The 14,964-nt window shown below is 44.3% G+C and overlaps 3 protein-coding genes across 3 annotated transcripts; 1 reads left to right on the top strand and 2 right to left on the bottom strand.

Annotated features, from left to right (window-relative positions):
- Positions 1-4,993: 4,993 nt before the first annotated feature.
- LOC307072879 (TLR adapter interacting with SLC15A4 on the lysosome) lies at positions 4,994-7,012 on the bottom strand. Its single transcript, XM_079732422.1, has 2 exons — positions 6,935-7,012; positions 4,994-6,724 (listed from the first exon to the last, which is right to left on the bottom strand). The coding sequence occupies exon 2, from the start codon at positions 6,720-6,722 to the stop codon at positions 5,706-5,708; it is 1,017 nt and encodes a 338-aa protein (XP_079588548.1). The 5' UTR covers positions 6,723-6,724; positions 6,935-7,012; the 3' UTR covers positions 4,994-5,705.
- Positions 7,013-8,299: 1,287 nt separating this feature from the next.
- Positions 8,300-9,376, top strand: c9h13orf42 (chromosome 9 C13orf42 homolog; the record flags this gene model as incomplete). Its single annotated transcript, XM_079733809.1, has 3 exons — positions 8,300-8,722; positions 8,876-9,020; positions 9,129-9,376. The coding sequence occupies 3 exons, from the start codon at positions 8,300-8,302 to the stop codon at positions 9,374-9,376; spliced, it is 816 nt and encodes a 271-aa protein (XP_079589935.1).
- Positions 9,377-9,946: 570 nt separating this feature from the next.
- Positions 9,947-14,381, bottom strand: rnaseh2b (ribonuclease H2, subunit B). Its single transcript, XM_079733385.1, has 11 exons — positions 14,237-14,381; positions 13,847-13,912; positions 13,597-13,704; positions 13,041-13,117; positions 11,844-11,958; positions 11,684-11,748; positions 11,297-11,402; positions 10,997-11,078; positions 10,852-10,897; positions 10,497-10,574; positions 9,947-10,141 (listed from the first exon to the last, which is right to left on the bottom strand). The coding sequence occupies exons 1-11, from the start codon at positions 14,298-14,300 to the stop codon at positions 10,031-10,033; spliced, it is 918 nt and encodes a 305-aa protein (XP_079589511.1). The 5' UTR covers positions 14,301-14,381; the 3' UTR covers positions 9,947-10,030.
- Between the last annotated feature and the right edge of the window lie 583 nt (positions 14,382-14,964).

Consider the following 14,964-nt stretch of genomic DNA (forward strand, 5'->3'; position numbering starts at 1 on the left):
GCATGCAGAAAAAGGGAACATCAAGGCTCAATAATTGAAATGTCGAAACAGAGCAATCAAAGGGGTGCTAACTGAGTAAGGAACACAAAGTTTGTGTTAAACAGATTTTAACTACACTGATAACCATCAACAGGGGCATGTACCAAAGGTGAGTCTTTCCACCTCTGCCAGATAATCCTAAAACGCTGGTTATGGATTGGGGTGGTTGAACTTTACTGTATATATAAACACTAGCGCAGTAATGAATGAGATGTTGACTGGTACCCAGGACCGATTGGTCAAAGACACTGCAATGTCAGTCAAGCAGGTGGATTGATGGATGGTGGGTGGAGACGCTAGAGGAGACAGGGAAGGTTAGGGAGGATGGAAGGAGGGGCCAGACCGTCAGAACAGCCCAGATGGTCAGAGGACAGCTGCCAGAGACGAAGATAACAACATCCTAAGGAGCTCCCACAGCCCATTGTTGTTATTAATTGTATTAATTTATTTATTATCAATATAATTATAATTATTATTAAGAGAGATGTCATATACTGTTTGATCGAAACCCTTAAGAAATTAGTTCAAGGTTCAACAGCTGTTTAATTCCCAACTGCCATGCCGTCCTTTGTCTAAATACAGTATTTGGGACAGGGTTTGTCCTGAAGTAATAAAAACATGCAAACAAGCACTGAGCAGAAGAGGGGTTTTGCAGAATTTCAAAGTAAAAGTAAGGCACAATTAAAAATTGTTATTCTCAGACTCATCTCAAAGGTTCCTCCTCATCGTTAATCAGGGCGTATGCTAGTCTAATGTCTAAAGTTGCAGACAAGGTGCCCTCTGGGAAATGAATTAGGACACCGTGAGTCATTTGGAGTTGTCTTTTAGCTGCCGTTTTGCCCTGCATTGTGGAGCTCTGAGTGAGATCATGGTTGTTGTTCTGACCCACGTCGAGTGATGTCATGCAGCAGCGGACCTGTTTCTTCAGGTTGTCTTGCCTCTGTCACAGGTCTGTGGTGGCCTTCTGCCAACTGCCCTGTCCTTCCCAGCTGCCCCGGCTATCTCCTTACCGTCACCTGCTCTAACTAATTAACACTCTTCACCTGGGTGTGGGTTTTTCTTTTCATCCATCTTTAAGGACTCTTAGGTTAATGGTCTTTCTGACCATCTTGTACACCATTACACTTCTCCTTTTCTCACTGCACAATTTCAATAATGGGATCCTTTTCAAAGAGCTTTACAAACACTTAAAACGCTTTACAAGTGTCGCTGATGAGGCTAATCATTACGGGCTGCTACTTTTTTGCACGAGGGCAGAGTGAAGCTAACCCACATTGACGTCAACACTTTTCTCAGAGATGTCGAAGCAGGGCAGACGCAGGTGTAGCCCCCGGCATTAACACAAGGCAGGTTGGCAGGTGTTTAATTTATGTGTGTGAACTGGCGTGTTCAAAATGGACTCTCTTTAGTCCACTACCTGTGACTGCGCTGATACATCAGAGGGGCAGACCCATTACTAGTGCTAGGAGTAACACCTGTGCTTTTTCTACCATGACACCTCTGTAAAAAATTTCTATTGAGCTATTGAGCTATTTTGTCTATTGAGCGTTTGGTGAATGAGGCTGAGACCTGTGTCACTCCTATGTGTGGTTTTATGTATTTTTTATTCCAAAGGAAAAAGTGTGCTAGTATGCGGCCCCTTTTTTTGGTCGTTCATTAGGACTTGTGTTCACTAGTCACTAACGTATTAGTGTTCAGGCATTTTGAGTTCAGGAGTAAGTTCAGGATTTCATACTGATGCTATAATTTTAAAGTCAAGGATGAACCTCAAAAAGATGCACAATTTGTTGTATTGTAAAATGTATTTTGATGAACATTGTTAGATTTTTAGCTTGCAGATACAGCAACCTCCAAGCAGTTGTTTGAAAAGCAAACACGGATGCTGTCCTCTTGGTAAGATATGGATGTGTATAGAAGGGCATATTGCTCACCTCGTCCAGGGTTGCAAATGGAGCTGGCACCGGTCTGCATATACTTTCACCTCTTGTGCTTTTTGAAGAAATGGAGGCAGGTCCATTCATCTCTCTCTTCTCTATGTATACAGTCAAGCAAAGCCAGATTCGTAAACCAAAATAATTGTCAGAAATGAATATTTAAAATATATATTTAAAACTTGCACAAGCTTGATATGAATACACAATGCATCCACACGCACAGAGGGCTTATCTCTCTCGCCTAAATAAACTATTTAAAATCCTTTTTACTTCTACCTTCACCATGGCAACTCCAAGCATATGCAGGACCACTAGTGGAGAGAGACTTAAACCCACAGGAGCCAGAGAAGGATTCTTCCCAGGCTACTGACAGGGGGCCACCTTATACCAGCAGCCGTGTGTGTACCTTTGGATTATATATATATATATATATATATATGTACCTTGCAGAGGGAATTTAGCAAGCCATGCAGGAGCTATCATAACAGCTCCCAACCCTGCTTACTAATTCAGTGAGTGACTCATGCTGCTCCCTATCTGTGAAGACACCCCCAGAACCCCCCCACCCCCCACCCCACACACACACACAGGTAAGCAAACACGCAAAATCAAACACACCACACACACAAATATATTGAAATATTTATATATATATATATATAGAGAGAGAGAGAGAGAGAGAGAGAGAGAGAGAGAGAGAGAGAGAGGGGAGAGAGAAGGGAGAGAGAGAGAGTAAGAGTGGGGGGGGGGGGGAGAAAAGAGAGAGTGAGAGGGAGAGAGAGAGAGAGAGAGGGAGAGAGAGAGAGAGGGGGGGGGGGAGAGAGAGCCCCACTGCATGCCCTGCTACATTCATATAGGTAGCCTGCTCTGCGGAGTGATATATAGCCGCACTTTATCGCATTATGTTCCCGGGCTGTGTGAGAGCCAGGTCCCGCTGCCCCGCTGTCTCCCAAGGTCTCTCTCCGTCGGCTCCGGCTCCGCCAAGGTCATCCACTCAGCCGCGGGCTCCGAGCGACCTTGAGCCGCTAACTTACCAGGAAATGTGTGTTCACCCGTGTTCTACACACACAGGCCCGTCCGCCTACCACGTCCGTGTCGTGTTGCCGTTGTCAGTCAGCCGGGCGCGGGGTGGTGCTGTTTGTAAACCTCAAACAAACAGTTTCTCTCGAGGTTGTCAGGATGAATTGTGTTGTGTTTTCATGTTTTTTTCAAATAAACCCACTAACCAGGGGGGCTCAATGCTTCAGTCTTTGAGGCCTTTGTCTCCGTGGCCTCCTTTTGCAGGCTGTCCATTGTCTAAAGTGCCCAGTTGAAGACCACTCAAATCCTCCATGGGAACCACGCACAAGTATGTTGTATTATTTAAATTCTGTTAGGCGTCTGCTGTAAGCCGGTTTGATTTATAATCTTTGACGCAAGGCCGTGCAGAGCGAGTTTTATATAATTTAATCGGCTATTACAAAGAGAATTTAGGCTTATGGGTAAACTTCACGCTGACCGTCTCAATTCCTATATACTAAAAGGTTTTTAAGCAATGTCAAACCGGTGAAGAGCAGCACAGAGCATTAAAGCCGCAACAGTCAGTCAGTGAAACCTTGGATTCGATATGAAATCTTGTGTCCTCGCTTCCATCGACCTCCATGTAGAAAGCTCTTTGTGAGGAGGAAATTACTTTATGAACCACCTGAAAGCCACTCCATCGCTGCAGTTCAGTGAGTCTCATCCGCTCGCTGGAGAAGAGCTTTGGTATCCTTCGCCTTCTCCTTCCTCCTCCTCATCCTCCTCTTCCTCTTGTTTTCCTCTCTCTTCACCTTGTTCTTGCACTTTCTACCTTTAAAAAAATGAAACTTGTGTACCGTCTTTTAAAAAGAAAGGAATAAAATGATGCATCACTATGAAAACAGGGCAGATGTATTCTCACTGTGTGTGAGGCAGCAGCACGTTACATCGTCACCTCCAGACATCGCTACATCTCCCAGCTACAGAGGACGTCTGGTCCTTGTTATCCCCAAGGCCTGGGGAAATCAGTTTGTTTGAATAGGGTCCTAACATTGGGCCCCTGACGGTGGCTAATCATATTTATGTGTGTGTGTGGGGTTCTGTTAGGGTCTTGACAGGGCTTGGATCCAACCTAACATATACCTGGAAGGCTCCATCTAGAGCGAAGTAAAAAAAAAACACTGAACACATGTCTGCGTGTCCTTGAGAATTCAACGGCCCGCAGAGCCGGGCTCTGGTATAAACACGCTCTCCTCGCCTGCTGTCTGTTTGAAGAGGAAACATGGAAGCTGATCAGTCTCTGATCCGCTGTCTCCAAGGGCCACGGTTGGCCAGAGCCACCGTGGTGCCGAGGTAGTGGAGGAACGTTCAAGGGGCTTAAACTGTGGGAAATGTCAGAGAATAACAACAGCATATATTTTTTGGGACTTTTAATTTTTTGGGGGCTATTTCTAACTGTGATGACACCGTTTCCAAAAAGCAGAAGGCATCGAATGACAGGCGAGGCATAATGTTTTGAGCAGAGGGATTTGTATCAATAGCGCTTGGCGGCTACCATGCCACAGATTTATGAGCCAGGCCTGACCACATCATAGATAATGTGGCGGCCGCTCAGTGATAAAAACCATTAGCCAGATGGAGTCAAGGTGGATGTGTCACCGGCTGAAGAGATCGGGACTTGGAACAGACAGAAGGTACTATGGACAATAAAGGAATAGGGAAGTAACAAATGCTAGGGGTGTGTGTGTGTAGGTGTGTGTGTGTGTGTGTGTGTGTGTGTGTGTGTGTGTGTGTGTTGAATCAATAAAAAAATGCTAATCAATTGTGAAAATGCTCCTCCCTGTGAACGTTTTCTGAACTGCATTTAACATACTTATTTATGATCAATCAAAAGCAATAAATATATGAAATACATGACCAGATATAATATTTCAAAATAATTTACTTTTTCAATTATTTCAAAAAAGACAAAAACTGCTGTACAGCATCCCTCGTTCAACTCTTATTCTCTTACTGGTGTCTGTGTCCTATTGTCTCACTTCTGTCCAGACCAGTCTACTCATTCAAGCAGATCCAGCCTGCTCACACAACACCAATGACTATTTGGTGTAAGAGATGTGTTAAATCCATGTCTGGAAATACAGACAGAAAAAAACACCAAGTACACTGCAACCTTCAACTCAACTGCAATGATATGTACAAAGGAACACATCTTTTAAGACCAAAATGCAGTTTTTTTTCCCTCGCACTCAGTACCAAGGTTAAGGATTCATCATTGATGATGCACAGCAAAAAATATGCAGTTAGATTTGCTTCACCGCTATATATATATATATATATATATATATAAACAGAGAAAGAGATAAACAAATAGACAAAGGGAGGGAGAGACAGAGGAAGACAGAGAGAGAGGGAGAGAGAGAGAGAGAGAGAGGGAGAGAGGTTCAGAGAGGGAGGGAGAGAGGGAGAGAGGTTCAGAGAGAGCGAGGGAGAGAGGGTCAGAGAGTGCGAGAGACAGAGACAGAGAGAGAGGGAAGGAGAGAGAGATGGACAGAGAGAGAGAGAGCGAGAGAGACAGAGAGAGAAAGAGAGAGCGAAAGAAAGAAAGGGAGAAAGAGAGAGAGACAGAGAGATGGACACAAATAATTATTTCAGCCCAATACCTCTGCAACCGTTATCCACACTGTGTGACGATCAACATGCATCTCAGCAGTGATCGCACAAGACCTGCCTCTAGCCCAGGTCTTGGGCCAGTTGAGCAGGTCTGTCCGGTTCCTCCTCGCAAAGAGCTTCCTCCGCCTGCGGGGCCGGGGGGTCCTCAGAGAATTGCAGCATGGGGGTGCTGATCTCCCCCGACATTTCGCTGGCCACCCGCAGGAAGCAGCTGATCACCATGTCTTTGGCCAGGCCGGCCTCCAGGCGGCGCTCTCGGCTCAGCTGCTGGGTGAGCTGGTCCAGGCTGGTCAGAATGAGCTCCGAGGCCATCAAGGGGTACGGCGGGTCAGAGTATGGGCCGCCGGCCTGGTCCCGGGCCATATTCTCCAGTATGTACTGCTGGTTCAGGTCCAGCAGCTTGTGCTCCAGGTAGCAGTTGAGCAGGGAGTTGGTGAAGGGCCCCTCTCGCCCGTGGAACAAAAAGCTCAGGTCGCGCCCGCTGCCTTGTCTCCAGCGGTGGGAGCCCGGCCTCCTGGGCAGGAGGAGAAGCGGCCCGGCCTGGGAGCTCTGCTCCGGGAGGGAATCCTCGACCTCCCGTAGGACGTCGCAGGACTGGAGGAAAGGTCTGACGGCTTTGGTGTCGGCCCCCAGCAGGGGGTCGCCGTTGCTGCGGGAGGAGAGGGGCAGCACTTGGTCACCTCGAATGCAGAGGTCACTGTAGTTCTGGCAGATGAGCTGGCAAGAGGCGGGCACCAGGAAGGGGCCGTCGCTGACGGAGCCTTCCTGGCGGGGGATCTCCACCTCTGGAGAGATTTGTCCCCTCCCAAGGCCCCTGGAGCCCACGGGAGGGTCGCTCATGGAACTGCGGTCAAATGGCAAAAAACGCGACCATGATCCCGTGTCCGGGTGTGGGGAATCTCTCCGCGGGACTCTGGAGGATCGGCGCGTGGAGGCGGGCACGACACAGGCAGCGGCAGCAGCAGCTCCATGAGTTCCCTGCCAGGTGGGGCTCCGAAGGACACTCTCTGGAGGTGTGGAGGCCACTTCCTCTACTCGACTGTAGGCCACAATCCAAAGTCTGCTCTCACACAGCATGGCTGCAAGAAGGAGCACACGTTAGCCTATAGACACAAACATCAATTCAATTCAATTCAATTCAGTTACATTTTATTTCTGTGTAGTTTTAAAATCCAATTACACAAGAGACATCGCCATACACAGGAACCCCTGAGGACAGAGTCATAGAAACCGTCATGGTTTTTATAAAGAAACAAAAATATTCAGTACATGAAGCACAATGCTCATACCTTAAAAAGAGCAACAAATCCCTTCTCACAATGTGGACAGGCAAGTCGTCATTTGCTGAAACAGACCTTGTGTGTGGCAGACACAGACTGGGGCAGCCTTGGAGGGGTGTATTATATAGATGCCCATGAGGAATTGAGAATGTTACATGTAATCATTGCCATTATAGCTTCTGTGCCCTTTCGTTTTAAAAAAAAACACCCTCTATATAGGAACCAACCACACTGGTTGTGTTTCTCTGTAAAAACATGCAGGTGTGCTTCTGAAAAGCAGAAGAGAGAGTATGGTTGGACGAAAGACACATGAAGTCCTTTTGAGAATTGAATATATCAGGAGGTAGTTACATTGACATTTGTCGTTATGGTATAGAGCATTTAATGTGTATTATTAATGTTGTTTTTTTACTAAGAGCTGTTTTCAGTGTAAAGACTGTGACTAAATGGTCGACATTTATTTTTAACAATGCATGCACAAAAGGAGAAGTCCGTTGCTTCATTAACAGGAAGCTCTATTTGACAGTGTTTTGGAACTCTTTTGAATGTCATTAGCTTATAATCATTAGCATTTCAGTTCAGTTTCATGTTTTCTATAAAAAGCTAAAGTGATAAGAAAAGTTCTGTTGGGTCTGTCTAGTTTCAAAAAGTAAAAGTACCCGGTCAGCATTTTGTGAATGCCTCCTTCAATTAAAAGTCTCTTTTAAACTTTTGCTGGCTTGGCAGACTACCCTATACAACACAAGGGCCTGAAACTAGAGACATGTTTGATTATTAATAAGGCCCGGAAAGCCTTGACAGACATTACCATTTCTAAATCTGCCAAAACTCAGGTGCACTCTTTATAGAATAGCTTGAGTGTGCTTGCAAAGTAGGCCTTCAAATTAAGAAGACTAACTTATGCGTGGTTTGCAATTTTCTGTTATTCCACAGCTCTTCCTAGAAATTGCCTAACGTGTAAAATGGTCAGTATTGAGTATTTTCCATAGACATTTTGCCACAAGCGTAATGGATGATGGTGGATATTTTTGACCTAGAAAATTTTCCCCCATTTTGTTTGGTCCGAGTGAGTAGGAGGATATCCGACACGAAAGAGCTGCTCAATAGTAATGACAGCGATACGGCTATAGAGTTACCCGTTGCTATGACGCAAACCACAACCCAAACTCGCAACAGCTCAGAGAATTTGTTGTTGGCGATATGCTGAGGTCGTGACTTCAGCACCCTGGACAGTGATCATCTCAAAGCGATCCGTCCGGTATAGGCTTCCAGGGACCTGGATTCACACTATAGGCTACCCCAAAGAGGATGGATGAATTCACCGAGGGAACAAAGCGATCTCCATGTCTCGTCAGTGCTGTGTAGGAACTTCTAATGAGAGGGATGTTCAAAAAGGTGAATAATGTGTTTCGTCCCAACCATCACGGGCACAGGGCTCATGACCACGGCCTTCGCAGCAGACAGGACTACCACAACGCTTGCACCGTGCGGTTAGTCCGCAGCACCTCCATGCTGGTGATCGGGGAGAAGACCCAGACGGCCGCGATCTCGACCTTAAAGAGGAGCAAGAGCTCCGTGAGCATCGAGTCCACCACAGCCTTGTATTACTACCAGACGCAGGAGGATCAAATATGGCTCTACTCGCAGAACCAGAACTGCTTGGAATACTTGGAAGAACTCGTGGCTTTGAGACGGCAATACACGAGGAGCGTCCACGACCTGACCAGCAGTGAATTAAAGGCCTCGGTGTCGACCAAGAAGAGAGCGGCGCCGCCCCCGCCTCCCAAGCACGCGCAGGTAAGAGACAAGTAGATTGCGAAAACTCGACTTAACATCCTTAGTTTACACACTTAAATACACAGTTTGACCTATTTTCTAACGAAAGTGCACCCGCTTAACATATGGAAAGCTAACCATGCTCTAACCATTTCTCGTATTAATAAACCCAAGAGATCAAGTGTCAGACCCTCTGCTCCTCCGTTTCCGAACGAGGACGACACTTTGCAATACTTCGATGCGGTCATCGACAGCTGCGACGCGGATCGGGCGCGCAAACCGCCCGCCGACGACGGCAACGCGGACGTAGACTTCATTGGTAGGTTAAAATTGTATACATTTTGCTTCATTTGTTTGAAATTGGACGTATAAGCGGTGTGTTGGCGTCGTTCTGTCTCAATTTGGGTGGTGTTGTGTGTTTACATAGTGGCGTCAAGCTCCAAAGAGCACGACCTCCATTCCAACTGGGTCATGCGCGTGCCCAGAGTGGCAGAGGGGTCCCGAGAGAAAGCGGCTCCTCCCGCGCCTGGCCGTGGCAGCGCCTCCAAGAAGAAAAGCTCCAGCGGCTCCACAAGCAGTCGACTGCGGCTGCAGAGGAACCCGATCCACCTGCCCAAGGTGGTTGAGAGCGCCTTCCAGACGTTACGCTTCAAGCCCAATTTAAAGAAGCACTAGGGCCAAGGAGTTGCTGCTACTTATTCCCATTGCCATGATTATTTTGTATCACAATGCCGTAGAACATTGTTTGAACGGTTCCGACGACGTTTCATGTTTTTGTATTGAATTTTGACGACAAAAATATACAGTAGCCAATGTGCTGAACAAAACTGCTAAGCCTTGATCATGTAGGGTAGATGAGCTCAACCATTTGGTTAGACTCACGTGAGTGGTAGGGCTTCATGGGGAAGCAGTGCCTGTGTGTTAGACACAATGAGAAGACGAATAAAGTTACCTCTTACTCCTTGGTTCCTGTTTCATTAATGGCCTTGTGTGGCAGTGTCACTGTCATACAGGTTCAATCGAATCCAGTCTGCCGGGCTCAATGGAGTTTAAACAGATTACCTCCAAGAAACCCTAATCCTGTCAACTGCCAGTCACAGATGTATTTTATATGATCCACCCTTTATTTGCATTAATTTAAACTCAAGACCTCAAACCTTAAATCAAAACCTTCTAAAAGGAATGAAATTAAGTCCCATTCTGAAACATCAGTGATGCATGAACACAACCCAGTGAACGCAACAAAATAGAGATATCGATTATTTTAATTTCTTAGAAAAACACAAGGCCCTCCTACACAGGAAGGCCCGCGGATATACTGTGTGGCCTTCACTTCCTCTCCACCTTCACCTTGGGGCTGAAGAAGGCGGACATTGTCTTCATGCCAGACTTGTCCACTTTGGCCAGAGTTTTCTGAGCCAGAGTCATCTTCTTGGGCGGCTGAAAGCAGGAGTAAATCAATAGGTTAGTGGAACAGCCTTGTAGGGAGACGGCAGGGAATTTAGTTCTTGTCAGAACCTCACTTTAAATCCGAGCAGCGTACAAGTTTTCATAAAGCGCTGCCCTTTGACACTGTTTTTTTTCCGTCCCGGCCGACGAATCTCAACCGTGGGAGACCTCTATTGAGAGCACAACAGTGCAGCCTGAGGTCATGTTAAAAAATTAAATAACAGCTTTTTCATTAAAGCTAGTGATTAAAGGCCCCGTTGGCGATTGGGAGACTGTGAGAGGTGCCTTGTGGTACAAGAGGGGGGGTTCAGGTGGGCTCCTGTGGACACTGGACACCTTCACTCACTTTACGGGCAAAATCGGAGCTGTTGAATTTGCTGAAGTCCTCCCCAGCCTCCACGGGCAACTCCGACAGCTTACGTTTCTGCAGGAAACAGGGAAGTGAAAGGAAGGTTGTTATCCAAACTCATCCATCCTAACCACCAGAACACACAATATACCACCAGAGAAAGTCTAAACTAACAGACACGTTTACTATCACCAAATAACATTAACATTACTTACTTAAAAGCACTACGCTTATTTTTTATCTTACTGGTTTCAAAGGCAGATTTCATGAACAAGCACATCAAGAGGAACATATTGAAGGAGATGAAACCGACTGGAGTTTCATACAGCATGGATGAACCAGAGAGCCTTACCTTGGTAGGAGGCTCTGTCTCCTTCGGGCTCGTCAGCTCTGGCAACCTGCACAAGAGAGGTCAGGAGAGAGGAGTCACTCTCCAGAATACACTGTGTTAAGGAACATGGTGACGTTAGCTGTAGGATGATTGGTGAATCTCATACTGCAGGTGCTTGAGCAGCGCTTTGCTCAGGTCTTCGTCGATGTACTCTGATACGAGGCCATGGGCGTAGCGAAGGTAATCTTCTATACTCCCAGAGACAGGGAAAATAAGACAAGACAATGAGAATGAGAAGTATAAACTTAATAACTTAAATTATGTATTTACAAAGACATGTTTGAATATGAACAAGATAAGGTGAAGCGTCAAATGACTACAGTGCCATCAAGTGGTGACAATGATGTACTTAAAGCTTTCCCTAAAGGTTGCAAAGTATTTTTATTCAACTGCCCACTGATCATACCGTCATTTGTGTCCGACTCTGTCTTCACCCTGACATAGGTCCTAGACTTCACTCCTTCTCCAACAGAGATGTTGCTCCTCTTGAGAGCGGTCACCGTCCTATCCACCTTGCAGACAAACCAAATCACATTCACACATCAGTTCTAGTATTTAATAATACAAGCAGATGCACAGGCAGCCTAGTGACTGTTCCTTGATTTCACAATAACAAAAGATTCATCATGATGCGTTTTTTTCCTGCATTTATATTTCCAGACCAGCATAAAACATGTTAAATATTTCATTAGAAAAAAGTTTCTGTTTTACTCTAACTTTCTTGTGTTTTTCTTTGTGCAATGGGATCATAAACAGAATCAAATCTTGTACAATGTAATTAACAATTCCACACCTTTTTACGTAACCATTGCATTGTCTTCTCTTGGCTGTATCTGTGAAACTTCCGGCCGCCAACCTCTAATAGGAAGAGCAGAAACAAGACATTATTTTGTCAACAGGAAAATCAATGTGAATTTCCAGCTAAAAATCGACCTACAGGAGTGACCTCTGACCTTTTTCCTCTGCAACGAGGTGCACAGAGGACAGGGACCGCGCACAGCTAAGCAGCCTGGAGCAGGCAGGGAATTCCTCATCCATGACCACTTGGTCCAGAGGCTGGAACTTGCCCTGCAGCAAATACATTAGCATGGCAGAAAGAAAAGGAGGATGAGTTACCGTTTACAGACACGTCTTAATTCATTCATTTTAGGAGCACCCCTCAACACCAATCAACACCAATTCACTCACTATTCATACCCAATAGTCGTCTTGATGACCATCATTTTGTTAGTATACTGACCTACAAAAATCTACTTATGAAAATGAATTCACACCTATGAAATGTGTTTGATATTATCCTTGAAGTTCAAAATGTCAAATAGTTGAACACAAACTGACTGAGAGGGAGAAACACTACAATGTGGTGGTTGTGGTAATGATCATGGTATCATTTGTTTTAATGTATTTGCAAAAGAAAGAAAAGGTGAATGCAACTCCACCAGAAAGTGTACTACAACGTACTAAAGTAGTCAGGAAGTTGCGAAAACAACATGAATGACAAGCATGAAGGCAAGGCCTGTAACCACAATAAACTGTTTCTATCAAGCTCAATTTATTATAAAATTACAGAGATAAATATAGATGCATGGGAACCAAAACAGATAGGTCTATATGACAAAGAAGGTCATATAACTAGTGTTCCATGTGCAACTTGGCCAACACTATAGGCCCAATCTTGGGCTATTAGACGTAATCTTACAAAACGAAGACATACACTATATTCCATCCGATTATAAATAAAAATGTATTTTAAAGCATCCAAATGGGGTTCCTTCCATTGTACAAAATAGCTATTTTGCATAAAATAATATATACAATAAACAAGTATTTACATATTTATATTGTGATATAATCCGTATTGCAAATATTCACAGTGAAAGGCTGTAAGATTTAATATTAGGAAGACGTGGTGGCATGGGTTCGCTCATGAGGAAATATGACATATTGAAATATTAAACCATGCAGAGTTAACAACACAATTCATCCCATCTAGTGGGAAGGCTAAAGGATCTAGTGGGAAGGTTAAAGGATCTAGTGGGATGGCTAAAGGATCTCGTGGGAAGGTTAAAGGATCTAGTGGGATGGCTAAAGGATCTAGTGCGAAGGCTCAATGATTAACAACGTTAAGTCCTAGGTCATGACTGCCTTACCTCATTGGCAGCTTTCACCAGATAGGGCAACATAAGATACAGTGGATCCATCGGGGTTATATAGAGAAGTCTTCCATCTGTGGCAATGATAAACAAACAGAATTGGACAGTTGATAGAAACAAATGAATCGCATGATAGCTACAGTATATGATATGCATTTATTATATACTTGAGTTTGCATTGACAACCATTTTGAAAACATGTACAGGACAATAAATAACTGACTAAATAACAAATAACAAAAAGATTAAAAAAAATAGATAGTATATATTGAAATAAAAAGTTTGAATTCATTCTAAACAGCTGAATAACAAATAAGTCAAAAGATACACAAACACAAAGTCAAATCTAATCAAAAGTATACATTAAAGATGCTAGTGAAAGTGAAGATTCATCCAAAGGTTAAAATATGCCGCACACAAGACAGTACACATTATGAACACAATATGTCATACTTGTATGAAATAGTTATACTTTTGAAACATTTTCTCTAATAATTAGTGTGGTCCATGTCTTTCTATATTTCACTACTATGTTACACATTCGGAGACAAACCTCTCTGCACGGTCTGTCCGATGAACCAGGAGTGGCAGTCTTCTGTAAAAGCTTTGACCTCATACGGCTGCAGATCGCCGCTGCTGAACAGGTACAATGACGCTGCGTCTACCACAACAGAAACATAACAGCATTACGGTACTCAATATACGGACTTGTCTTTAGCATATAGTAGTTTACGTAGACAAATTAAAAACGTAAGGGAAGTTTAACCAGTGATGGAGCATGAAATATAGATGAAGTTCTGCACCTGATGTAGGATTTCTCAGTGTCAAGAAAGCTGGATCTCCATCCTTGTCTGTGTCGATGGCCGATTCTGTGAAATCCAAATAGAAAAGGAATGTATCGCTGCCAGGATGGGGCGACATTGCAATGCTTTCTTCAAGTCACCAGTCGAAGTTCAACATGCATTTTGCAAGCTCTGCGTGATGAATGGTTTGGCTCTAGCTGTTCACATGGCTCATTACAAAGGGGCCACGTTGTTTGTTGTTCTACTGATACAGAATAAGAGCCAGTTAGCTTAGGAACCTTTACAGAGTGGTTGTTTACAACTCGTGTCCCTTTGCTATGCTATAGCATCTAGCTTGCACAGTAAGGAGCTTGCTGACGCTATCTGCGTTGCATTCTTTTGCTTATGTACCTGCAGTTATTGCAACCCAGCTGCTATTCTTTGAATTGGGCGTGCGCTTCTTTTTAGTAGCCATTCCGATTGTGGTAACTTGTTAAGCCGGTTTCTAGTGAGTTTATTTGAGCGATATACAGCTCCTGATAAGTAGTTGAAAGGATGTAAACATAAGGAACTTCAAGCCCTCCTCCAACGTGACGTCGTGAGCTGCGAAAAGGCGCGATTCCCTGTCTACGGGGTGGTACCATTTTTCAAGGGGACAAGTCAATGTGAAGCAATATTTCATCGCTTTTTCATACCGAATTTAATGAGACAAACAATAACGTATATTTAATTGAAAATGAAATATGTTTGAATATATGTGAGCTTATTTGAAGGAAAATGCGACAGTGAAACGTCAATGACCAATTTTCGTATTTGCGGAAATCTAGTGGTCTGCACCATTTATGACGTGGTATTCGAATGCAGTTTTCCGCAGTGGCGGCAGAGGACGCCAAATAACTTCACAACAACAACAAAATAAGAACCTTTTTAAATAGTTCCTTATATTATTATGTTGTAATTTATGTCATTTGTTACACTGGTGATCAGTTTTTCAATGCTGTTTTACATTGTAATTATTTGTTGCCATCACATGGGAATCTACCAATTTGGAGAAGCCATCTGTGTCTCAATAGGAAAAGGCACAAACACACACACACACACACACACACACACACACACACACACACACACACTCACAC

Source organism: Pollachius pollachius (assembly GCF_949987615.1).
Source record: "Pollachius pollachius genome assembly, chromosome: 3".
Taxonomy (NCBI): Eukaryota; Metazoa; Chordata; class Actinopteri; order Gadiformes; family Gadidae; genus Pollachius; species Pollachius pollachius.

What these genes read in the sequence shown, in the direction of transcription:
- LOC307072879 (XM_079732422.1), bottom strand. Translation starts at nt 6,722, where the DNA reads ATGCTGTGTGAGAGCAGACTTTGGATTGTGGCCTACAGTCGAGTAGAG.
- rnaseh2b (XM_079733385.1), bottom strand. Translation starts at nt 14,300, where the DNA reads ATGGCTACTAAAAAGAAGCGCACGCCCAATTCAAAGAATAGCAGCTGG. An exon ending in AGACAGAGCCTCCTACCAAG is followed by an intron (nt 10,575 to 10,851) that starts GTAAGGCTCTCT and finishes TGTTTCCTGCAG; the next exon opens with AAACGTAAGCTGTCGGAGTT. An exon ending in GCTCCGATTTTGCCCGTAAA is followed by an intron (nt 10,142 to 10,496) that starts GTGAGTGAAGGT and finishes TCCTGCTTTCAG; the next exon opens with CCGCCCAAGAAGATGACTCT.